Raw genomic sequence first — 25,934 nt, forward strand, 5'->3', positions numbered from 1 at the left:
CCGCCATCTCATCCTTTCTGTCGTTAACCAACACTCATGACCATAGGTGAGGGTGTGAATGTAGAGCCACCTGTAAACTGAGAGCTTTGCTCGAGAACTCGGCTCCCGCTTCACTACCACAGAATGGTAGTGCCCGCAACACTGGAGACGCCGCACCGATCCGCTGGCCGATCTCCCGCTCCTACTTACCATCACTCGCGAAAGAGACCCCGAGGTACTTAAACTCCTCCACTAAGGGCAGCTGTTCCCCCCTCACCTGGAGAGAACAATCCACCATCTCCCGGGAGTGAACCATGACTCAAATTTGGGGGCGCCGATCCTCATCCCAGGCGCTTCACAGTCGGCATCAAACCGTTCAAGTGCGCGCTGGATGTCACAGACTGACGAGGCCATGAGGACATCTGCCAAAATCAGAGATGTCACCTCCATGCCCCCAGACTGGATACTCTCCATACCTCGGATGCCCCTTGATATTGTCCATGAAAATCACAAACAGGAGTGGAGACAAGACGCACCTTGGCAGAGTCCAACACCCACGGTGAACGACTTTCATTTAACACCAAGAATACAGACACAGCTCTCACTCCGGGAACAGAGGGACTGGATAGCGCACTAAGCAGCACCGGTACATCATACTCCCACAGCACCTCCCACAAGACATTGTGGGGAACACGGTCATATGCTCCAAGTCTACAAGAGGTAGACTGGAGAAGCATACTCCCATGACCCTTTAAATATCTGAGTGAAAAGAGCTGGTCCATTGCCCCATGACGGAGTCCGCATCGTTCCTCCTGAATTTGAGTCTCGACCAATCGGGCGGAGCCTCCTGCCCAGCACTCTGGCACAAGCTTTACCTGGGATGCTGAGCGTGGTTCTTCTGTAGCTGGAACACACCCTCTGGTCCCCTTTTTAAAAAAATATGGGAACCACGACCCCAGTTTGCCAATCCAGATGTACGTACTCGCCTTCCATGCAAGTGACACTCCTACACTGTCCAGCGCTTTCAACAACTCTGGGCAAATCTCGTGCATCCCAGCAGCTTTGCCACTTACAGAGGCCCTCGACCGACGAAGCGACTTCAGCAACCGTGCAGAAACCATTTTTTTTTCAAAATACATCCTTTATTTAATTTTTTGTTTTTTATCAAGTGCCTCCCCAATTCAAAGAAATGTATTCATTTCAGCAAGTGGACAAACATCTATTTGGTTCCGGCATGGTACAGATTCAATCGCCAGGATTCCATGGCACAATTTGACTTCGGGGATTTGTTCTTATTCCTGCTGTTGCATTGTCCGTCTCGTTTGTTACGTGTCACTAAAATGTAACTCCTTCACGAATTACAAATGTGTAAAAATGTGCATTGCGTGTACGTAACTGCATTGTCAACACAAGCTTAAATGCTTGTATCGTGAACCAAATGACATGTTATACAATTTTGGGCAAATGTTATAGACTATGGTATTGAATTCGTTTTTTCACAAAATCGAAGCTTCTTGCTACTAAAATGAAGTATCCCTGGAGCCAGTGGTGGAAATTCCAACCTTCCTTTGGTGGCAGTTCCCAAAGAAGGGCCACTGTTAGTATCCCACAAGGATGATTTGTAGATTAACTCTTCTATTCAAACAGCAGCTGGTATTTGAAAGTTAAACACCTTCAGGTTGTAAGTGGAGTGCTCCAAGCCATTGTACCACCCCTAGCTGAATAAAAGTGGCATATCTAACACGATCTTTTCCCTATTGTGTTTGTAATAATCTAAAATAATTAATACTTTTGATACAAATGTTAATTTCTTCAATTCAGCCCGTTTAAGACTCCAGGATGGAATTAATGTCATTCCCATTGAGGCTGATGCATTGTGCAGGATGTGATACACGGACCCAATTGGTGATGCTCATCTCTGGTGACCCTGTACTACCGGTGGCGGTTCCACATTCCCATGAAGGGCACCGGTCTCTCCACAGAACTTGCTCGCAAGTGGATATTATTTGATCAACCACGGAGAGTGGTGGTGGTGGGGTGAAAGGACTGACCACGGACCTCGGATTTGTAACCTGGTGGTGAATATGGGAATCCACCAGACCACATCTGCTTATTCCAGCGATACTTGATAACAACTCAGGCATCCTGGATGTTTACTGTCAAGTTTATTTTTTATGCGCCTGTGAACCAACAGGGAGACTCCTCTCGCCTGCAGCTCCCTGAGAACTTCTGGATGTGGCCAATCCGTGACTCTTCCCATGTTTGGCTGTGATCTTCAAGCCGGCTTGTCCACGATTTTTGCAGGAAAATAGGAAGACAACCGTCGACATTACGCTACACCGAGCCAAGTGGTAAATTGACCCCCACTTATCTGTGGGGAATCCTGAATAATGTAAATGGAGGTTCTATACAGATTGAGACTTCTGTGTACGTGTGTTGAACTTCTTTCGAACTATACGTAGCCAGCCGTGCTAATCGGAGGTGTGGGGGAAAGATTATTTGCGGACACTGGTTTGATTGTGGCTACTCACAGCACTTGGATTCTCAGTCGGAAAAGGCCACGGGGGTTGAGATACCCAGTTGTGGAGGGAATCGTGCTAATTATTATCCTTGCAGGGTGGATAATGAAATGAGCAGTACCACTGTGTAATCTTGGCATTTGGCCAACCTGTTGATAAACCGACGCCCACCATAGGTGTGTGGAATTTCCATGGCTGGTTCCACGAACCGCCAACATAAATGCTCACCGCCCGATCGCTTGACCGAGCAACGAGACCCGTGGAATATTGCCGTGCGACTGGCAGGCTGAGCATGAGCGTGTGTGTGTGCGCGGCGTGCGTGTGCGCGTGTGTGTGTGTGTGTGCGTGTGCGTGTGTGCGGCGTGCGCGTGTGTGCGGCGTGCGCGTGTGTGTGCGTGTGTGTGTGTGCGCGCGTGTGCGGCAGTGACCCTCGCGGTTTAAACAGTGAGCCAGATGTGCAGCAGACCGGACTCCAGCTTGCGGGCAGTGACAACAGACTCCGGGTCAGCTGGGTTCGAGTACCTGAAACACAAAATGAGAAATTACTCTTCCCTCCTGGAAATGGCCCAAGATGGAAGCTCTGGGATGAAAACACACCAGGAGCAGAATCAGAATATTTTATTGACACTGGAGGAATCCGATGAGCAATGCAGTAGGGGTGAGTCAGAAAGTTACAACAAACAATACGAAAACAAGACAGGGTTGCAAAGTACAGGAAAGGGAAAAAAAATTAGGTAAAGCCCAGAGCTTTGAGATACTTTTTCAGAAGAGACCTGCCCACAAATGATAGCTCAACGAAGTGCCGTGTAAATTTATAGCAGCCAAGTAATCTAAATACTGCAAACGCACGTTGATTATAAATGTGGAGGTGAAAAACCGGAGGACCTGGAGGCAAAAAAAAATCCACGCAACCACGGGTAGAAAATGGAAACTCCAAATATACAGCAGGCGTCAAGGGTCGGGATCGAACCCATTACCTCTGCATACCAGGCGAAGAAGATCACATCACGCCACCATGGCGCCGCTCTTGAGCAGCGACATGTGTAGAGACTAACCCGACCATACAAATATGGAAATACCACGTTGGTTCGGACCAAGCAAAATCTGAGTACGGCCACAGCTCACTTTAACATGAAGGAGATTTATCCAGGGGAAACCTCACGGAGGCGTGGATCCATTTTCAGAAGGCTCCTGCATTGGGATGTTTTGGCCAATTCCATGTTTGAATATTTTTGTGTGTGGGAGGTTGACATGAATGCTGGAAAATAACACAATGCCAAATTCTGATCCACGTACCACAGTCTACTTTCTGTACTGCCACCTAAAAATGGCATCGCCTCCAAAGCCCAGCTCGTGGGCATCTTGCAAATTTCAATCCTCGGCATGATTCACAAATGAGGGGTCGCCGTCAACGACACCATCGCTGCCATGTAGAACTTTCATACGCACTTCTGCGGCCGTCTGGAACACTCCTCCTTCCGATATTAGGAAGCCACTGGAGCTGTGCACTTTTAAAATCACCTAGATTGAGAACTAATTTCTTTTAGAACCGCTTTTTTTTTAGTTTGTTGTTCATCGATGAGCACGGTTGGCTACGTACGCTGCAAACAGAAGTTCTGCATGTGCAACAACCACCATCGCCACCAAGCACAACACCACCCTCGCCGTCACCACCAGTACGATGCGCACTCACCTCAGGTCTAGGTGGTGGGCGCCTCCTATGACCTTCACAGCGACGTTGCCGCCCACGTCGTGCTGGAACTGCTCGGACACAAACCCCGGACAGGGCGAGGGTCAACGCTCGTCTCCCACGGTGGCCGTAAGTAAGCCAGCGGGGAAATTCCACATTCTGATGTCCAAGGCCAGTCTGGATATGACCACCGTTGACTTCTTAACCCTTTCCCGTTCAGATGATGTACGCGTACATCATCAAAATTAAACTGGAAGAAAAACTAAAAATAACTTTATCGGTACCGAGGCTCCCACAAGGTCATGCGGGAGGGCGTATGGCACAGTTTGGCACCAGCTACTGAAGAGTGCGGTGGTCGTGTCGCTACGGTTCTCTGCAGCGAGTGCAATATCTTTTAAAACAACGGCGCTACTACGCCTCTCTAAGTAAAATCAACGCCGAGCCGCTTGCGTGTTCCGAGATCTAGAGGTGACTGTGATGGGAAAAGATAAAAAAGCAAAGGTCACTGCATTGTGGAAGCATGACCATGGGCTGAACCACCCACCGAACAGGATTTGAACTCTCAACCTGCTGACTGAGAGCAAAGTGCCCTGAACTGCAGCCACATCTGGTGTCAGCCAGTCATAAATGCGGACTGGGTACAACTCACAACCACGGTCACGTGCTCGGTACCGGTCTGGGATTGACTCCTCGCTTCCAGGATGGACAAAATCCGGAACCAGTCTGCAGGAATTCAACGGTGGTTGCCCTTATGTGAGACAAGGGCCTCCGCCATAAGATGAGGACTTGCAATATTTGACGAGCACTGACCAATGTTCATTTTAGCAGCAAAGCAGCATTACAATCACGAACACTTGAGGTGTAAATATGATCAGCCTCATACTAATCAAGACCCCTCGTGTCCATGGAGATTTGCTGGAAAAATCGAGACGCCTGTGTGTTAGTTGAGAGTTCGGGCGAGGCACCAATCTGTGCTGCGTAACGAGTTGTGGTTGCTCAAGAACCACGCCCATTCAGTGTCATCTGTTGGTGGCCTCGGTGCAAACGTCAACCAAAACTCTTTTTTTGGCATCCCTCAAGTGTGGCAAACAAAACGTTTACACAATAGCTTTAAAATAATTGATAAAAAAATTGTATGACTTTCATTTTACACAGCGTCATTCACGCTGGTACCACAAACACGCCATGCTTGAGACCCTGGTTTAGGCACGGAGAGCTGACACCTAGACTCAAACACAGGACATCGGCGGTTCCGGGCAAGGCATGAGCTCACTCAGCCACCGGATCATCACCGAAATCTCTCTCCAACATGGCTAATTTACGAGTTCCTTCGGCCGACCCATACTTGGCCCATCTGCTCAAGAGAACGTGGGTGTGCGCGGTTTATTTTATTGAACCTGACACCCAGTTGTCAAGGGAACCGATTCGTTCATTCAACTCACCCCTCCGTTTCCCCACGGATCCAAGTTTCCGTTGGAGAAGATGATCTGGCTTGAGGAGTTCACGTCTAGGAGATGGACATGATACCAGTTAAGAAACTCATTCCATTTGCATCGATGATGCAACTCTTTCCACCAATGCGTTTTTTGTTCGAGGTATTCAATTGGCAGTAAAGGAGGTCTACAGATACTGGTTGTGGGAAAATGCGTTTTTCAGATTCACAAATAATCATTTTTTTATGGTTTGTTTCCGCATCTGGAACCCTTTAAGTAAATTGGGCCAGTTTTATTAAAGATAAGTCCCAAATAACAACGCAAATTTATCCTCAAATTTTACAGGTTTTATGGGTTATAATGCGTAAATGTATAAGTGTGTATTTAAACCCGCCACCACCCGACACAACCAACTAGTAAGGTTTGTCTTGTAAACAGAACATGCCAATTCGTCACTAGTACAGCACACCGGTGTGTTGGAGAGCAAAGCCACAACATTTACAATCTGAGTACGACGTTTCGCCAGTAATTACAACCAGCTTCATCAGGCGACAGACAGATTTGTGTACGTCATACTCAGATTGTAAATGTTTTGGATTTTCTCTCCAACACACCGGTGTGCTGTACTAGTAACGAATTGGCATGTTCTGTTTACGTGACAAACCTTACTAGTTGGCTGTGTCGGGTGTTGGCGGGTTTAATGACACATTTACAGTGAGGGAAAAAAGTATTTGATCCCCTGCTGATTTTGTACGTTTGCCCACTGACAAAGAAATGATCAGTCTATAATTTTAATGGTAGGTTTATTTGAACAGTGAGAGACAGAATAACAACAACAAAAATCCAGAAAAATGCATGTCAAAAATGTTATAAATTGATTGGCATTTTAATGAGGGAAATAAGTATTTGACCCCTCTGCAAAACATGACTTAGTACCTGGTGGCAAAACCCTTGTTGGCAATCACAGAGGTCAGACGTTTCTTGTAGTTGGCCACCAGGTTTGCACACATCTCAGGAGGGATTTTGTCCCACTCCTCTTTGCAGATCTTCTCCAAGTCATTAAGGTTTCGAGGCTGACGTTTGGCAACTCAAATCTTCAGCTCCCTGATTTTCTATGGGATTAAGGTCTGGAGACTGGCTAGGCCACTCCAGGACCTTAATGTGCTTCTTCTTGAGCCACTCCTTTGTTGCCTTGGCCATGTGTTTTGGGTCATTGTCATGCTGGAATACCCATCCACGACCCATTTTCAATGCCCTGGCTGAGGGAAGGAGGGAGGTTCTCACCCAAGATTTGACGGTACATGGCCCCATCCATCGTCCCTTTGATGCGGTGAAGTTGTCCTGTCCCCTTAGCAGAAAAACACCCCCAAAGCATGTTTCCACCTCCATGTTTGACGGTGGGAATGGTGTTCTTGGGGTCATAGGCAGCATTCCTCCTCCTCCAAACACGGCGAGTTGAGTTGATGCCAAAGAGCTCCATTTTGGTCTCATCTGACCACAACACTTTCACCCAGTTGTCCTACGAATCATTCAGATGTTCATTGGCAAACTTCAGACGGGCATATATATGTGCTTCATTGAGCAGGGGGACCTTGCGGGCGCTGCAGGATTTCAGTCTTTCACGGCGTAGTGTGTTACCAACTGTTTTCTTGGTGACGATGGTCCCAGCTGCCTTGAGATCATTGACAAGATCCTCCCGTGTAGTTCTGGGCTGATTCCTCACCGTTCTCATGATCATTGCAACTCCACGAGGTGAGATCTTGCATGGAGCCCCAGGCCGAGGGAGATTGACAGTTCTTTTGTGTTTCTTCCATTTGCGAAAAATCACACCAACTTCCCGGTTCTTTCGGTAAAGTCACGTAGAAGGGAAGTAATAAAATAATAAAAATAAAACATAATAAAACAATTCTCACGACGTTTCGGCCACAACGCAAGCAGCCGTCCTCAGGTGAAAACCAGGTCCGTCGAGGCGTTGTGGCCGAAACGTCGTGAGAATTGTTTTATTATGTTTTATTTTTATTATTTTATTACTTCCCTTCTACGTGACTTTACCGAAAGAACCGGGAAGATGAATCCCTGCAGTCACGAAAGCTTTAAATCAAAATCACACCAACTGTTGTCACCTTCTCACCAAGCTGCTTGGCGATGGTCTTGTAGCCCATTCCAGCCTTGTGCAGGTCTACAATCTTGTCCCTGACATCCTTGGAAAGCTCTTTGGTCTTGGCCATGGTGGAGAGTTTGGAATCTGATTGATTGATTGCTTCTGTGAACACACTCTTAAAGGGAGTGCTCCTAATCTCAGCTTGTTACCTGTATAAAAGACACCTGGGAGCCAGAAATCTTTCTGATTGAGAGGGGGTCAAATACTTATTTCCCTCATTAAAATGCCAATCAATTTATAACATTTTTGACATGCATTTTTCTGGATTTTTGTTGTTGTTATTCTGTCTCTCACTGTTCAAATAAACCTACCATTAAAATTATAGACTGATCATTTCTTTGTCAGTGGGCAAACGTACAAAATCAGCAGGGGATCAAATACTTTTTCCCCTCACTGTATATATTTACGCGATCTAACCTAAAAAAAACCTTGTATTATGGATATTGGTCGCACAAGCCCACGTGTTAAACTCCTCAAGTTTTGTTGGCAATGGATCATCAGCGTCAGCCATGTTATCCATTGCTGTAAGTGAAAAACGCATCGGGGTTGGTCATCAAAAAAACATGGCAAAGCAGTATCGTGCACCTCTACGCTTCTATGCCATTGGTGGCAATATTTTAGTTAATGTACAAAACTCCTAAAAAGCAATTGTTTTTAAACTCATGTCCCGACGTAAGTAATCTAAATCGGCCAAAATACTACGGAAATTACAGGTGGCTGTAAGCATGGGAGAGCCGAATGTATTTAACTCAAATAGGGCCTTGTGGGTAACGCCATGCCCAGGTAGACTGTCAGCGAGAACCCAAGGATTTACTTTTGTTTTTCTGTAAATAAAACTAAATTACAGGATACGCAATGCTAAACGAGTGGGTATGATTTTACTTCCTTTATTTAAAACTATCAATCCAAAGTAATGTAGAGGGGGAAATCAAATCCTGGCTGCTGCTTCCAGGGTGGCACCAGCAGCCAGCGGATCCAAGCTGAGTTCCTTTGACCTCCACATTCTGAGCCTCCCGAGGTCACACCAGCCGTTTAAAATGTTTGAGCAGTTAATTGGAAACAAGGCTGAGGTCATCAACTCGGCAATTGAGAATCCGGGTTTTAATAGAAAAGCAGCTCAAATCTGTATCTAAACCAAGGATCAGAATCTTTATTTAGACTGGAGGAGTCCAATGAGCTAGGAAGCTCTTTATCACACATGTTCAGTGTGGGCAGGTCAGATATCTCAGCTAGGCCAAAGTAGTGCCCCGAAATGAAGATTAGTCCCTGTGACACCTTGCACCGGCACTGCTACTCTACGCGAACCTGCCACCCTGCGCCACCTTGCGTCACCACTCCCTCCCCTCAGCTAGCCTGATCTATCCGGCCAGCCTGTGCCACCCCCGGGGGTCCAAGCTGTGTGGGTGTTGCTCACCCTTGCCCCAGTACTGCGTGGCGAGCCAGGTCTCGCGTGGCACCACGCCCCAGCGCTTGGCGCAGTATTCGCGCCGCGCGGCTGCCGTGTAGGGTAGGGCAGGGAACATGTCGCTCACGTTGTTGGTGGAGCACAGCAGGTTGATCTCCGTGCACGCCTGCACACGCTCTCGCGGGCGCAGGCGCGGGTGCAGCGTTAGTGGAAGGGACGGCCCGCGGAGGCAACGAACAGCAGTAACGGTGCAGGCAGCGGTAGTGGTGGCGGAAAAAGTGGTGACAAGCAGCAGTCGGCATGGCACAAGTGGCATTTGTCGTCGAGTATAGTTCGTGTAACCAGGCGAGTACTCGGGACACGCGGAGTCTCATTTCCCAAAAGAGTGAGACGGGTCTCCGAATTGACAAGCAAAAAGAAAAAAAATACAGCAATGGAGCACACCGATATTGGAGCAAAACAACTGTGAAATTCTCCGGTTTCCTGTGGAGTCGTGACCACCATGTCAAGGACTCTGCTACCGTGCGATCAGGAGGGAGGAGGAGTGACATCGGTGTGCAGGTAATCACAATGGTGATCATGACCGTAATAATGATGGTTATTGCAGGGATAGCAGTGAAAGTGATGGTGATTCAGGGTGGTGATGTAATGGTGACTGTGCTGGTGGTGATGGGACATCACCTGGTAGTCCCAGGCCAGGCTGTCGGGGCCTAATCCACACCCAGTGGGGTCTGCGCACTCGATGAACTCGGCTGCTGGATCAAGACACTTTGCCGTTCCACTGGTGTTGTAGAAAAGAGCTGGACACGGAAAACATTCGCCGTTTGCTATTAATTGCCGGAGGTTAACTTCACCAAGGAGCTTGTGTGTGCACACATGTACACAGACACACGCACACCCATACAATAGACAGACACACAGACAAAGACCCCCCCCACCCCCCATTGCAAATACATGTTGTTGGGGTAAATGCAGTTAAGTGAGCACCTAATGAAGGCTGGCACATGAGGAGGTGGTGTGATCAGCACCACAGCTGCTTTGCCTTCGTCACCCCAGTGTTGAGGTTCTGACATTTACACCACGCACCAGATACCCATTTAAAGGATGAGTCTACCTCAAAGTCCAACTCGGGTTGATCCAGGAGCAGAATTCGAATATTTATTTTTACTCGAGGAATCCGATTAGCTAATGAAAAGCTCTTTTTCACAGATGTCCAGTCGGGGCAGGTTGGAAAGCCACAACAATATAAAACCATGAGAGGAGTGCAAAGTATAGGAAAGATGAACAAATCACTCTAAAAATATATACAAAATAACTCTTTTTATCTTACTGTAACGGCGCAAGTAGTGCAGGAGACGTTTGACGGAGGCAACACGTAGTTAATTATAACACACAACAGTAACAGTCAGCTATACAGCCTAAGAACACAGCCTACGGCTAGCGTGCCTGACACCGGCTACGCTCTCAGGTCCTCCGGCTATGTATTTCCTAGGGGAGGTTATCTGACCCGACCTAGCCAGGGTACGGGTCCCAACTACTGGCCCGCTCAGGACCCGGCCCTGATAAGGACGTCGGGCCGGGGGTTCCCAGGGTCTCACCACTGAGCCACACAGAGTCCCGGCCCTGATAAGGGCGGCGGGGCTAGGGGTCCCAGGGTCCTACCTAGCTTGCTCCGTCTTCCGTCTTCACTGGCTCTTCTGCTCCAACGACTGCCTCGAGCTCTCTTGCGCACCGCCCTATATACCCAACTGCCCCCCGAGGGGCAGGGCTGTATGCGGACGTTGATGTAGACACCCCACGCACGGATCGTGATGTAGACACCGCAACGTAATGGCTTGCTACACCCCGGGACGTAACACCTCTACATTACAAAGTGAGATAAAAAGATCCACTACCAGGAATTGAACCCAACCACCAGCATCACAGTACTTCATATTGGCCATGTTATCAACAGTTCCTGTACCTCCGATTAGCAGGGTTGGCTACGTACGGTGCGGAAGAAGTTCAACATACATACGAAGACAAAGGTCCACCCGTATAGCCCATTAGGGCACGTGTTGTTTAACAAGTAGCACCTCTGAAGGCCGGAGCGTACTCACACATACATCGTCGCCCTTGCGGGTGCGCTTCAGCAGCCATCTTGAATACTCTTCCTTTCGAGATTAGGAAGCCCCTGGAGCTATGCACTTTTAAATCATCGAGATTCAAAACTAATTTCTTTAAAACTGGTTTGTGTTTAGTTTATTTTTTGCCCGCACCTCCATTTAGCACGGTTGGCTATGTACAGTGCGAAAGAAGTTCAACGTACATACATTGAGCAGGAAGACACTGGAGGGTTGAGTTCGAACTTACCGACAGCTTGCGTCAGACCGTCCAGAGGATCTTTGCTGTTGAGCAGCAGGTCACAGGCCACCTACGGAGAAGCACACGAACGGAACGCGCAACACTAAAACCACTTGGCTCTCGGTTTGTAGAACCACAGACTCCATGCGTGATGGGCTGTTGGAAACGGGTTAGCAGCTTCTTACACTGAAATTAAAAATATTTAAAGTCCTCAATGTTCATGCAAACCGCCAGCGCCCTCTAGTGGCACCACTGCGGTGGCTGCTGTAACATCGGATAACCACACTGCCATGCGGTGCATGCTGGGAGCGACCCTCTGCAGCTGCACCACGATGAGTGGTGCATGCTGGGAGCCACTGTGCATGGTGGGAGCCACACTGCAGCTGCACCATTATGAGTGGTGCATGCTGGGAGCCACCACTGCAGCTGCAAAAAAATGAGCGGTGTATGCTGGGAGCCACAACTGCAGCTGCACCATTATGACTGGTGCATGCTGGGAGCCACCACTGCAGCTGCACAACTAATGGCAGTGCTCAGTCTTCCCTACATAGGATTCCCACCACAGTTCAAGTCCCAACCGTAACGGTTGCCCATTTTATCTGCTGGCTTATTACGCAGCACTCTAGGAGCGCAACGCACCAAACTTGCTGGCGCATGCAGACACTGGAATCCTGTCGCAGTGCTCGCATTCTGTGTATGCTAAGATTTTTATTTTACCAGGTAAGGCCCACTGAGCTATGTAGCTCTTTTTCAGAAGCAACCTGGCCACAAATGATAGCTCAACGAAGTGGCTTATCATGATGTGGAAATTTATAGCAGGCAAATACTCTGAATACATGATATGAATTATAAATGTAGAGAGAAAAACCGTACCCAGAGAAAAATCCAAATGACCACGGGAAGAGTGACATGCAAACTGGTGTCAGAGTCAGGATTGAACCCACGATCTCCTGTATACCAGGCAAGGTAGTTAACATCTCGCCACCGTGGCACCCCACCTAATACTGTGCGTAAGTGTTATTGGCAGTGCTCCGTGCTTAATCGCGTGCGGGAGGCATTACACCCACGTTGACCGGGTTAGCGGGCAGCGAGCCCATGAAGGAGGCTGCGTAGGGGTAGTCCAGCATGGCCAGGTAGGTGAAGGTGTTCCGCGCCCAGCCGTACATGTGCCGCACGTCCGCAGCAGAGCCGGGAGCCTGGCACAGGCGCATCCGCTGCGCTATCTGAGCCCACTCTGAACACAAAACGCACACAGACAAAGATCCCCAGTGTAGACTTCAACAGACCGCTGGCTCAAGTGTTATTCGAGATTACAAGTGCCGAATGAAGTGCGGCACTGCCCACGAGGAGGTGGGCGACCAACGCCATGCATGGCCATCTTTCTCTGCGCGTGCACACGCACAGCTCTCGTCGATCCACAGCTGGACGAGCAATTCCCCGTGCTGTGCGGGGCATGGGGGTTATTTGACCATACTTCATCACACCGGTCAGCGGTCAGTGTGGGCTGAAGGGGGGACGCATACCCCACGACAGGGTTCAGATATCACCTCGCCATTTAACTTTCAAAATCAAGTTGAATCAAACCAGTTTTTTTTGTACTCACATTCAGAAGAAATCTCAAGCTTTTGGCCAACAAGCTTTGCTCAGGGTTTACCGTGGGAGAGCGACGTAGATTGAAGAGGAACGGCAAGGTTGATCTCATTTTGTTTTGACGCCACCAGTCAGATTTAAAAAATACGATAAGAATCCCCCAAGTACAGCAAGTCAATAGAGGTAGTTAACATCTTGCCATGGTAGCGAGATGTTAACTAGCTCGCCTGGTATGCAGGAGGTCGTCAGTTCGATCCCAACCCTGACGACTGTAGTATATTTTGAGTTAGCATGTTCCTTCTCCCCGTTGTCGTGTGGATTTTGCTCTGGGTGCTCCGGTTTTTCCCTCCACATCTAGAAAATTGCGGTTTAGAGTATTTGGAGCTATAATTTGTGGCCAGATAGCTTCTGAAAAAGAGCTATACAGCTCAGTGGGCCTTAACTGGTAAACAAAACAAATTGTAGTTTACAAAAATCCAGAGGCAATTCATGAGCAGGAAGCAATGTCTTTGGCACCTATTAGACTTACCTTGCTTGTCGGCAAGTTTCTTGAGTTCAATGAAACCAGCCCTCACTATGTCCGGGCATTTAGGATTGTACTTCTCAAAGTCCTACAAGAAAAATAAAAAAAGATAAAAATTTTATCGCGCGAAGCCAACCAGTGACATCACTGCAGTGTGAAAAGCCATTAAATTAAATAATAGAACACGACGTTTCGATTGCAACACAAGCAACCATCATCATGTACAAATGAATGAGAAAACAAACATAGTAAACTGGGAAATATAATGCAATACAACACAGAGAGCCGGCCAACACAACAGTCAACACCCTACCTGGTTGATTACGTTCTTCCAAAGATTGCTAAGTTTGAGAGAGAGACAAAACATAGACACGGAGACACACAGACAGCCACACAAGCAAAGAGAGACTCACACAGAGACAAACAGAGAGAGACACCCACATAGGCAGTGTGCCTTTTACCGAAAAAACCAAAGAGTAATTCCTGAAGTCACGAACGCTTCAAATCTAGTGCGAAAGCCATACCACTAAAACACCGCTCTCTCATTACACGTGGTGCATGCTGGGAGCTAACAATGGGCACTGCGGTGGCGAGATGTTATCTCCTTCGCCTTGTAAGCAGGAGCTCGTAGGTTCAATCCCCACCCAGACGCCAGCATATTTGGAGTTTGCACGTTCTCCCCGTGGTCATGTAGATTTTTCTGTTATCGTTCCTGCGGCTGGTTGGCCTGGGGGGCTCACAGCTGGGGTGCCATACGGGCACCATCACAGCTGGGCGCCATACGGGTACCATCACAGTGAGGGAGCCATAAGATGATGCACTACCCACGGAATGAGAATCGCGTCCGAACTTGTCCAGGGCCTCCCCTCATGGCCAAGCCTTAACCGTGTACTTGGCACTGCGTATGTAACCTCGGGACACTCGAAGCCTGCGAGGGACTGTATGCGTATGTACGCATCTCATAGCCGTAGGGTAGAGAGCTGTAGCGTAGCTGCGCTAAGAACGCGGCGTCCCGAGTTTGATTCCCACTAATGGCCGACACCGGTGACGAATATCTGAACCGGTCCTGGGCCTCCCCGAGGTCGACTCAGCCTCAAATGAGTATGTTGCATGGTGTATAAACATCCCCACTGGGGCGACAAGGGAGGCCGGCCGTGGTTTTGGCCACACCACCCCTTCGTGCGGCGTGCCGGCCTTCATTAGGTGCTACTCGCTAACAGCACTTGCCCCCACAGTCTGTTAAGGCTACACAGGGGATCTTGGTATGCGTATCTCACAGCCGTGACATCCCGGAAGAATTGCAGGGGGTCTCCCTGTCCAGACACGAAGGGGATGGGGGCACTGGCAGCCAGGGCAGCATCCACCAGATGGGGGTAGTGCATGCGGAAGTAGGCGCTCAGCATTCCTCCATAGCTGAAGATGAGCAGAAAAAAGACACACACAGAGACACACACACACAGTCACAGAGACTGCACGGTGAGGTGGGAGGGGCGACACAGGGCACGCTGGGATAGGCAGACAGATATGGAATTTACAATCGGAGGTGGCCTATGAGCAAATTCTAAAATGGACATGCTGTTTGGCGACACTTCTTTGGCAGCGGTGGAGGAGCATAAAGAATAAAACTGATACTGGTCAAATGACAGTGGCCTCAAATGGAAGAGTATGTATAATAGGCGACATTAACCCTTCTTCATAGCATATAAAGAAGGGCCATTTTATTAATACGTTTGATTGATAGAAGGGTTTGTTTGTTATTCAATAGCTATTAATAGGCATCTATTCATATGCCAACTTGACCGGTTATTATAATTTCTTTAATGAAATTCTTATCAGGCCCAGTGTGTAAAGTGCAGTTTCCGATTGGCGTCAAACACCTCACGCAGTCCCACTCCACCACACATCACTCCTCCCCATCTTTTCCACACCTTGTACTGTGTTTCAATAGTCATAAAAATACCTTACCTCTCTCCTATGGAGTAAAAAAATCAAACTCGATCTCGACGTACGATGGCTCGATTTTGTACAGTCACTGATCGAGACCTCACTTGAGAGCCCAGTTTAATCACGGGCGGCCGAAACTCTTGATTTCAGACCCACCGTTGCTGGCTCAAGCCTCTCATGTAGCCATCACGAGCCCCCTTCGAGAAAACCGGCCCCACGAGGGAATGAACTTTGGAACTCAGGAGGAAGCGTGTGTTGACTTGGGTGTCCCTGCCACTGCCAATACGAACTCCTCGAGCAACCCCAATTCACCCTGACAATGCCCGGCGGCGGACTCTGGCTCCAGGCAAACGAGGGGGAACCGACGGCCGTCGATTTGGTCACACGCGGCCGCCCATCCCTGCTCTCACCTTCCTCCGAACGACACCACCTTGGACTTCTGGGCCCCAAAGTTCTGCTTGATGCTGTCAAGCAGCACGGCGAAGTCCGCCAGCGCCTGCTCGATGGTCAGCAGGCCAATGGTGTCCAGTCGGAAGGAATCCTTCCCGAAAGGGAGGCTCTCGCCATAGTACCGCTGCCGTCAGAGGCAAAGAGTGCGGCGAGATGAGATTAGCACGGTTGGCTATGTACGATGGCGATAAAACCATTCGTACATTGTGCATCATACTTCAAAATATTTGGCTGCTATACATTTCCACATGATAAGCCACTGCAGTGTGACTGCCATACCACAAAAACATCGATCTCTCAGGACACTTGGTGCACGCTGGGAACCAGCAATGGGCACCGCGGTGGTGAGATGTCATCTCCTTCGCCTGGTATGCAGGAGATCGTGGGTTCAATCCCAAGCCTGACACCTGCTGTATATTTGGAGTTATCATGTTTTCCCCACAAAGATTTTCTCCTCCAGATTTTCCCTCCAAATTTAGAATCACCATATGATTAGTTTATTTTGCTGCGTTAAATTTCCCAATGATGAGCCTCTTGGATGAGCCATCATTGGTGGACTGGTCGCTTCTGAAAAAGAGCCATGTAGCTCAGTGGGTCTTACCTGGTAAAATAAATAAATAAAACGGTTTAGCTTATAGTTTTCCCGGCTGTCTGACAAGAGTTCCGAGCTTCGTCAGTGAGAAACGAATTCTAGATTTGAAGCTTTTGTGACTGCAAGGATTCATACTCTTAGGTGTTTTCGGTAAAGTCACGTAGGTAAAATAATAATAATAAAATTAAATAATAATAAATGAAAATAACAAATTTGAATCACGACGTTTCGGAGGCAACACAAGTCTCCGTCTTCAGGTGGGACCGTCACAGCTAACTTTATTTCACTTGATACAGTAAATTTAGCTGTGACGGTCCCACCTGAAGACGGAGACTTGTGTTGCCTCCTGAAACGTCGTGATTTAATTGAGTTATTTTCATTTATTATTATATTTAAAAAATTACCTACGTGACTTTACCGAAAAACCCTAAGAGTAGTGAGAAACTAAAACAACACTTTAATGTTATTCTTTGGTTTTTTCGGTAAAGTCACGTATAAAAATAATAAATTAAATAATAGCATACGACGTTTCGATTGCAACACAAGCAATCATCATCAGGTATAATGAAATAGCGACATAGAATATAACCAGAAAACTATAGACAGACATATAAGCAGACAGATATCACCAAGATACATAGAGAGAGCAACCCAGGTACAGAGAGAGGTGATCGTCTCTGTGGGGTGGCCTTAAATAGACAGAGGGGGGCGGAGGCAGAGAGAGGGAGGGGGTAGGGAAAACATTTACATGTCAATGAGTACGAAGGGAGGGGAGTAAGGTAAGCCGGCTTAGAGGGAGACAGAACACACTAAATTAAATAACCTAGCAAAGTATCGAAATGTTATGTAAAACGACACAGAGAGTCGGTCAACACACAATTAACGCATTGCCTGGTCGCTCTCTCTATGTATCTTGGTGATATCTGTCTGCTTATATGTCTGTCTATAGTTTTCTGGTTATATTCTATGTCGCTGGTTATATTCTATGTCGCTATTTCATTATACCTGATGATGATTGCTTGTGTTGCAATCGAAACGTCGTATGCTATTATTTAATTTATTATTTTTATACGTGACTTTACCGAAAAAACCAAAGAATAATTCCTGCAGTCACGAAAGCTCCAAAATTAAGATTTAATGTTATTGTGAGGCTCTAGTCACATCACTGACATTGCACTGCTCCCGTGCAGCTCTGTGGGTGATGTTGGAGCATCGGAGACAGTCGCCCAACCCAGGAAAGCCACAATGAGTCTCTAGACTCTCCTCAGGAGGGTCATCGCCTAACTTCCCTGCAGTGGGGGTGCGGCTGCTATGCGGAAACCCAATTGAGAAATTTGCAGGCAATGTCTTAGCATTGTGATGTTTGGCCAACATCAGTTACATTGCATTTCTTTTTATAATTATTGCATCCTCCTATACACATCTGTTTCCTATCAGTCTTATTTCTTTGTTTGCAATACCACTCTCATCTCCTCGCTCGGTTTTTATTTTCTGAATAAAATACAACTCGCGCATCAACCCAAGAGGATGATGATGAATGAAGCAGAGGTTTGTAACTCTCAGCCTCCCATCTCGGGAGTCGACTACTCTGACCAACGCAGGACTCGATGCAATAAAGACATCACGAGAGACACGAGCGATGCCCCCCCCCTGCTCATTCGCGGAGAGACTCAATTGGCCTCTCTCCTGTCCCCTTCGCTACCATCACTGCTACCCCCCACGTCATCGACGGCGGAGGATCGCCGACGAATCTAAAGACACCCGATCTGCAAGTCGAGTGACCTGGCTCGAACGCCACTCGCGGGCCGTGAGCGCCACCCGCGAGCCGCGAGCGACAGCAGCTAGAAACTTCACGGACACCACAGGGACAGCACGGGCATAGACGGCGCCGGCGAGACGTACATGCTCCGCGAACACGATGAGGGCTTTAAACTCCGGCGCCAGCTCGATCATGAAGCCGGTGTTATTGGCGAACGCCCAAATGTCTCCCTCATTGCCCGTGTAGAAGAAAATCGGTCCGACGCCCTTCTCCCAGTACTGGTCTGAAAGTCAAAACACACACACAAAAACCAAAAACGCACGCACAAAGATCAAAGATCTCGCATTGCACCTCAAAAGACGAGAGGGGCATTTTCAATCGATGAATCTATGTCGTAGTGCGCACGCTGCTGAGATTTGGTTTCTTTTTCAAGCGGGATTTGTGTCTCGAAGGCAACAATATAGTGCAGTACAAAATATTTGAAATAATGTACAACCTGGATTTAGATTGCATCAATATGAAAACCGCATCTCAAAAGGCTGTACAGGACATGGCGGGCATATTGGGTTTAAAGAGAGAAAGAGACGCCCAATGGAAAAGCAGAACACGTCACGAGGCTGGGTTTGGACACAGGGCCAGCGACAGTCGACAGCAGTTTGCTGGCGTGAGGGAGTTCCAGGGAACACATTTTTTTTCATAACGCAAATGCGAATTGGATATAACGCGATCGACTTACTGGACCTTAATTAACAAACCGAGTCATAAATTTATACGTAGACTTTCACAATCAATGCTGTGATGCACAAGTTGTTTCTTTTGGGTTAGATGATCTGTGAAGGTATAATGCCAATTTTTTTTATAAAACCCTCCAACGCAGGGGCGGTTTCTTCATTAGGGCGATTGGGCGACGCACCACCAATGTCATTCAACCACAGTCACGCTAGCCGTCACTGCAGCCTCTGGATATAGTCCAATCAGCGTCATGTCACGTTCTGTGGAGTACCGCCTCTTTTGGGGCGATTTCACTCCGGCTGAGAATCGCCCCGAGTGGCCCCATAGACTTACATTGAAAGATGTTTTTTTTCGAACGGGGGCGCTGCAATGCATTCTCTATGGCTCCGGGAGGGCAAGCCCCAACGTGCTTACGTCATCATACGTGCTTACGTCATCATACGTAAGCACGTTTCATTCAACAATATAATTTATCGCTACCGAGTGGAATCTTTAATAAAATAAACTTGAGTGGTTTGTTTTAATAGTGAGTATATAAACAAACAAGATGTATTGTAAGAGTCACTTTATTTTTCATTAATATTAAAGAAGTGAAGTTGCCTTTACATGCTTAAGCTGTTAATTTATTCATTGCATGGGTGGACCTTAATCATCCAGACATTTGCCCCCCCTGAGAGATTTTGCAGGAGCCGCCACTGCTCCAACGTTTGACAACCAATCAAATCAAGTTGTCACGCAGTGGGCAAATGTGCTGATTGATTTGGTTTAGCAGTAAAACTGGAGGAATGTTGAAGAGCGAGAAAAATGTTGACAAACTGCTTACACAACTTTGTTTGACTGGAACTGTCGAGTGGTGGAGGGTTAGAAATGGACTTGTTGGTAATTGACTTGCAAACGAGTTAAAGGCAACATTTACATGCATGTGTACGTCTCCGTATTGATGGCAGAGATCACAACGGTAGAAGGAGTGGCGGTTCTAATTTATAATAAAGTAAAAATGGGAGTGTGGGTTGGGCAGAGGGGAGGAGGGGACAATTCCAAGGACCCACATATTGAGATAAAAACCGGCCCGTACTAGACCTGTCCCAAAGTGGTCCAGCACAGCTTTGTATGTGTGTATGTTAAACTTCTTCCGTACGGAACATAGCCAACCGTGCTAATCGGAGGTGCGAAGGGAAGGACAACAAACTAAAGCTTTGGTATAATATCTAATGCCTGTGGAAACGCAGCATCGAGTTTTACTAATGAAAGTGGCCTTCAGCTGCTCTGATGCTAATGGTTAATTTGTTACAAAATTCAATCAAGTGACTTATTTTTGTTGACCGCCTAGCCTTTGTAGTCACGTGCATCCAGGGTGGTGGGGGGGGTCAGTGGGGGTGGGATCTGGGTGGGTCAACAACCAGCAGCCTCACCTCCAAATTGCTAGAGAAGTAAACAACCAACGCCCACCTTTAAAAAGAAAAATTTCAAGGAAGATCACCGCCTTCGTCGCCGGTCATAAATATTAATGCTGCGCTCGTCAGCTTCGCTACACACGTGCCCCCGGTGTTTTTTTAACCAATCGGGTGTCAAAGACACATGTCCTCCGATCCTTGACACATTCGGAATTGCCCATGCACAGCGATTGCTGGTTGGTGGCACGACCCTATAATTATCGATGCCAAGCTTTGCTAACTCGTTGCCATGTCTGGTTAGCACAATATTACATTCATAGGAGATCATTACAAATTTGTGCTGTGATGCTGAAGAGTTTGGCCCATCTCACCTTCTGATGGTATGATCCTACCCTTTGGAGTGGCTGTGTGGATACACCATAAATAAGAGGTGGAGGGGGGGTTGGGATAAAATCTTTCCCTGAAACTTATTGGTGGCTTTTGGTGCACAAACATCTGAGCTGGAACTTTACTGCGGTAGCACCCGATGGTTTTTAAAACAAGGAACGTCGCCTTTCGTCTCCACCAGTTCAATCATCCATGCATCTGTGTGTATCTGTGAGGAGCGGTAGTTTAGTGGTTAGCTCGCTCCCCTCCGAACCTGGCGACTCGAGTTCGATTCCCGAACAATTATTTGAACCCGTCCTGGGCCTTTCCTAGATCATATCAGCCTGAAATGAGTACCTCTAACAATGTGTAAACATTTTCACTGGGGAGACAGACAGCTGGGCATCCTACCACCCACCGCCTCATGACTGTGCCAGCCTTCATAGGTGCTCGCTAACAACACTTTCCACAACAGTCTGTTAAGGTTGTATGGGGAATCTTTGTGTATGTGTGTGTAGAGCAGTGGCGCAGCTAGTTAACACATTGCACTATTTAAGAATCGAACATTTACAGCCCGTGCTGTTATTGGTTCATGTGAAGCCAGTATCTCCTATAGATTCTACCATGCACAAACTAGGAACATTTTGAATTGATGAGAGCCGAATTATGAACCGTTCACAATTAATTGAAAATCGCGTGGATGTTGGTGAAGTCACAATATTGGGCTGTGTCATGGCAGCAAGCCTATGGCAGCACTGGCCGCCTGGTGAAGTACGGTCAAGTAAACCCGCACAACGTGGGGGGAGGCCCTCGTCCAGCAGTGGATTGATCAAAAGGGGTACACGGCAGTGCTCGGAACCAATATTCTCGTTTCTACGGAAGCAGCAGCAGGAGCAGCAGCAGGAGGAACAGCAGGAACAGCAGCAGGAGGAACAGCAGGAGCAGCAGCAGGAGCAGCAGCAGCAGGAGTAGCAGCAGCAGGAGCAACAGCAGGAGGAACAGCAGGAGCAGCAGCAACAGCATGGGGTAGCAGCAGGAGTAGCAGCAGCGGGAGCAGCAACTCACCTGACACGAGGTAGCGTTGCTTGTAGGTCTTGTCCCCTTGGGAGTTGAAGTTGAAGTGGTCGAGAATCTGGTCAAAGTAGCGCACCTGCAGCTGAACAGAGGAGCCAGGGAGGGGCAGGGCAGCGGCTCCGGCGGGCAGAGCACACGCGGAGAGCGCGCACAGCAGCAGCGGCAATACCATCGTCGTCGTCGTTGTCAGCATGGCAGCCATCATCATCCTGTACACAACGGACGACAACGGACGACGACACTCACAAGCTCAGCCTGTGACCACATCGCCCGCAACTTGCCCCCCATCTTGTTAGATCTCGGGGAGGAGAGCCGGGCCCGCGTGTGGATATTATCAGTACGGGTGATCAACACGTACAGGCAAAGGCAATGCTGTAAGGCCACACAGTTGACAACAATATAAAGCGTTGTACTGTATTTATATGCGTCCACATCTATGCTCTCCGCCTTCACCAACCCACACCAACCGGTGTGCGGTATGGTAAAAATATATCCCCGTGGCCTACACAGGCATGGCGATGCCGTCATCCAGCAGTGGATCAGCAAAAGCCCCATCGGTCTACAGCAGTGGTTTTTTTAAACTCATCCTCATGGACCCCTCCTCCCAAGAGTTTGCCTTTTTTCACGACGACCAATCGTTTCACCACAAACGAACCCACTGCACACTGTACGCACCCGATGGTTGTTAATCACGAAGGTTATTTGTGTGGGCAGCTACACAGAATGAAAACGCAACAAACCAACATGCCAAATCACAATTTCAATGTATTTATTTAATAAAGTGCAGCCTCCAATTCTCGTACGCACGTTTTAGGCATTGGTATTTAAGACAGGTGACTTTAGTTCGGGGCCGTCCATAAATGACGTCACGCGATTTTGGACGATTTTTGACCCCCCCCCCTCGTCACACGGCGTCAGAAAAAGTCAGACCCCCCCTCAAATATGACGTCATAAAGCTGTGCCCCCCCCCCCAAAAAAATATAAAACATGCTTCAAATCGCTTTAAACTATTGTCATTGTAGTGCGTATTAATGTGGCGCTGCACTCTGATGTTGTAGGAGAAAACATGTATTTAAAAGTCTATTTAATTACGTATAACGTGTTGTCTATATTTATTTAAAGTTGCGCATTTTGATGTGACGTCACATTTCTCACCTCTCCCCCCCCTCGTCACAAATGTCTGACCCCCCAGGTGCGTGACGTCATTTATGGACGGCCCCTTACTCGTGCCAAAATGTTTTTTCTACCGACTCGTACTGCCTGCTATGTAAACTTGGATCATAAACATGGACACTGACATAGAAAGTGGAACAAGAGCTGAAAATGTGCACAAAGCAGCAGGGAGAGAGGTGCGCGTTTGCAATTTTACATTAGAAGGTCGCACTCATTACACACAAAATGCTATCCACAATAGCCCGCTGATCTCGTCAGGAAGCATAAACTATCATCACGCGAACTGTGGTCATCCTCACTGCAGCAGCGGCTTTTTGGCTAACCATCGACCAAAGGCGGTCTCACCGCATCATCGCGCGCTTCCAGATGCACTTCTACAGCCGTCTGGAACGCTCTTCCTTCCGATATTAGGAAGCCACTGGAGCTGTGCACTTTCAATGGAGATTGAAAACTCATCTCTTGAGAACTGCTTTTTGTGTTTAGTTTACGGTCGTTCCCCCGCACCTCCGCTTAGCACGGTTGGCTACGTACGGTGCGAATGAAGTTCAACTTGCATACGGGACAGAAAGCGGAGCACGTGGATACAGAGAACGCGAGTCAGACATCGTGCGTCGTTCGAAGGACCGATGGAGGGTGACATTATCTCGTGCGCGCGAGCGAGGACGGGTTGTGTGTGGGACCAGGGCAGGGGACGGAAAAGTTCGCCCGGGGGAGGCCTCTATCCAGCAGTGGACAGATCATGGGCCCGACGCTCAAATATGTATGATCGCAATCGCGTATGAAGAGTGATCAATTTATCGATAGCCCACCGAGATCTCGTGACCCTGAGCAGTGCACTGTGAGACGACGGCTCCATGTCTTACAGAGGGGAGAGTCGCAAGATTGGTGACACGTGGAGGGGCTCCGCGTGCCGTGCAGTGCTGCTGCTTCCTCTCTGCAGCGACAGCGCCGAGTTCGGTGGGGTATCTGTAGATGGATCACCACATGAATCACCATCTACAGATGCAGTCCGGCACGCAAAAAATACAAAATATACAGAACACACAGCAAAGATCCCCCGTATAGCCCGAATATACTTTTGGGGCAAGTGCTGTTAGAGAGAAGCAGCCAGTATGAAGGCCGGCACGGCGCACGAGGGGGCGGGTGGATGTCCAGACACCACGCCCGGCCGCCTTTGTCTCCCGAGTGGCGATGTTAAGTACACACCGCACCGAGCTGACATCGTTTGAGGCCCAGAACCGGTTCAGTTAATCGTCACCGGTGTCGGCCGTGAGCGCGAATCGAACTGGGCTCGCCGCTCGGAGCTGAGCGCAGTGCGCTAATCACTGCGCCACCGCTCCTCGCACACGAAACAAAGTCCGGCAACCCCATCCATTCAACCTTTCTGCCACTTGGCACAAGGAGGCAGCAAGGCACGCGGTGCGACCAAGGAGCGCGGAAGTGAACGTGACGATGATGGGGCACGGACACAACACGCGGGGGGTGCTTGCGAATCGTTACTCGAGCCACAGTAAATACGCGAGCCACAGGAATGACCAGCGATCCTGAAGACTTAATCGATACTGGGGACTAGCGATAGTAAAGGCTTAATCGATACTGTGGACTAGCGATGGCGAAGACTTACCGAGAGTACCGCCTTTAGCCCACAGCGACGGCCTCCAAGCGAGACTCTCGCGCTCCTCACGCCGCCCGCTGCTGCTGCTGCTTCCTCCTCGGCCACAGCGATCAGCTGGGAGCCGCCACGTGACCTCTTATACCGGCACCGGGCGCGCGCGTGACCCTTCACGTGACCCTTCACGTGACCAATCACGAGGCACGCGGCGGGGGGGTGACTAGTCACGTGGCACAAGGCGTGGGCGGCTGACCCGTCGCCACGTGACTGTGGCTCGTGCTATCTGGGGGAGCGGTGGTGCAGCGGTTAGCGCGCTGCGCTGCCGAGTTCGATTCCAGCTCACGGCCCCCCCCCCCCGTCGTGTACGGTGGGGGTCCTTCACAGACGCGCTTCTACGTCCGTCTGGAACGTTCTTCTTTCCGATATGAGGAAGCCACTGGAGCTACGCACTTTAAGAATCATCTATATTGACAAACTCATTCCTTGAGAACTGCTTTTTGTGTACTCTTTGGATCTTTCGGTAAAGTCACGTAGGTAGAAAAAGAATAGATCACGACGTTTCGATCGTGATCTATTCGTCATCATCAACCACAGCAAGAAAACCGACAGCTGTTTTTTCTTGCTGTGGTTGTCCCACCTTAAGACGGTCGCTTGTGTCGCGATCGAAACGTCGTGATCTATTAATTTTCTACCTACGTGACTTTACCGAAAGATCCAAAGATAATGGATTCCTGCAGTCACGAAAGCTTCAAATCGAGATTGTTTTTGTGTGTTTAGTTTGTTGTCCATTCCCCCTCCGATCAGCGCGGTTGGCTGCGTACGGTGCGAAAGAAGTTCAACGCACGTTTTGCTCGCTGGACACGGCGTGCGGTAGCGAAGCAGCGAACATCCCTTGGTCGATTGACCGCAGAGAGACGTTTAAGGCGTGACGGTCACAAATATACAATTGCAATCTCCCAACTGAGATAATAGCCACATTGAAAAAGCGAATTCAACATTACGGTTGTATTGGTGACTGAGCTGAGATGACGTACATTAAAATAAAGTCTTTATTTCCATTTTTGTATATATCCATTTATCACCATGCTTCCTTTGGTTTCATTCTTGAGGACCAGTTCCGCCATAAGGGGCCGTCCATAAATGACGTCACGCACCTAGGGGGGGGGGGGGTCAGACATTTGTGACGATGTGTGAC

At 48.5% G+C, this 25,934-nt stretch overlaps 1 protein-coding gene across 3 annotated transcripts; it reads right to left on the minus strand.

Annotated features, from left to right (window-relative positions):
* Nucleotides 1–818: 818 nt before the first annotated feature.
* On the minus strand, nucleotides 819–24,902 carry DPP7 (dipeptidyl peptidase 7). Of its 3 annotated transcripts, none has more exons than XM_061571546.1 (14): nucleotides 24,752–24,867; nucleotides 23,991–24,123; nucleotides 21,946–22,163; nucleotides 18,532–18,671; nucleotides 15,998–16,161; nucleotides 14,921–15,056; nucleotides 13,650–13,731; nucleotides 12,598–12,764; nucleotides 11,540–11,600; nucleotides 9,869–9,987; nucleotides 9,197–9,353; nucleotides 5,631–5,695; nucleotides 4,192–4,259; nucleotides 819–3,020 (listed from the first exon to the last, which is right to left on the minus strand). In XM_061571546.1, the coding sequence occupies exons 3-14, from the start codon at nucleotides 22,160–22,162 to the stop codon at nucleotides 2,936–2,938; spliced, it is 1,461 nt and encodes a 486-aa protein (XP_061427530.1). In that variant the 5' UTR covers nucleotide 22,163; nucleotides 23,991–24,123; nucleotides 24,752–24,867; the 3' UTR covers nucleotides 819–2,935. The 3 variants fall into 3 exon arrangements, with proteins under 3 accessions (XP_061427530.1, XP_061427532.1, XP_061427529.1); XM_061571548.1 differs by having other exon boundaries at nucleotides 822–3,020; nucleotides 23,991–24,093; nucleotides 24,752–24,791; XM_061571545.1 differs by lacking the exon at nucleotides 23,991–24,123 and having other exon boundaries at nucleotides 823–3,020; nucleotides 24,752–24,902.
* Nucleotides 24,903–25,934: the final 1,032 nt, after the last annotated feature.

The sequence above is a fragment of the Lethenteron reissneri genome, chromosome 48, assembly GCF_015708825.2.
Source record: "Lethenteron reissneri isolate LAM-NWPU_2019-01 chromosome 48, ASM1570882v1, whole genome shotgun sequence".
Taxonomy (NCBI): Eukaryota; Metazoa; Chordata; class Hyperoartia; order Petromyzontiformes; family Petromyzontidae; genus Lethenteron; species Lethenteron reissneri.

What these genes read in the sequence shown, in the direction of transcription:
- DPP7 (XM_061571546.1), bottom strand. Translation starts at nt 22,162, where the DNA reads ATGATGATGGCTGCCATGCTGACAACGACGACGACGATGGTATTGCCG. An exon ending in TGCCCGCTAACCCGGTCAAC is followed by an intron (nt 11,601 to 12,597) that starts GTGGGTGTAATG and finishes GCTTCTCCGTAG; the next exon opens with GTGGCCTGTGACCTGCTGCT. An exon ending in GCCTGGCCTGGGACTACCAG is followed by an intron (nt 9,354 to 9,868) that starts GTGATGTCCCAT and finishes GAGCGTGTGCAG; the next exon opens with GCGTGCACGGAGATCAACCT.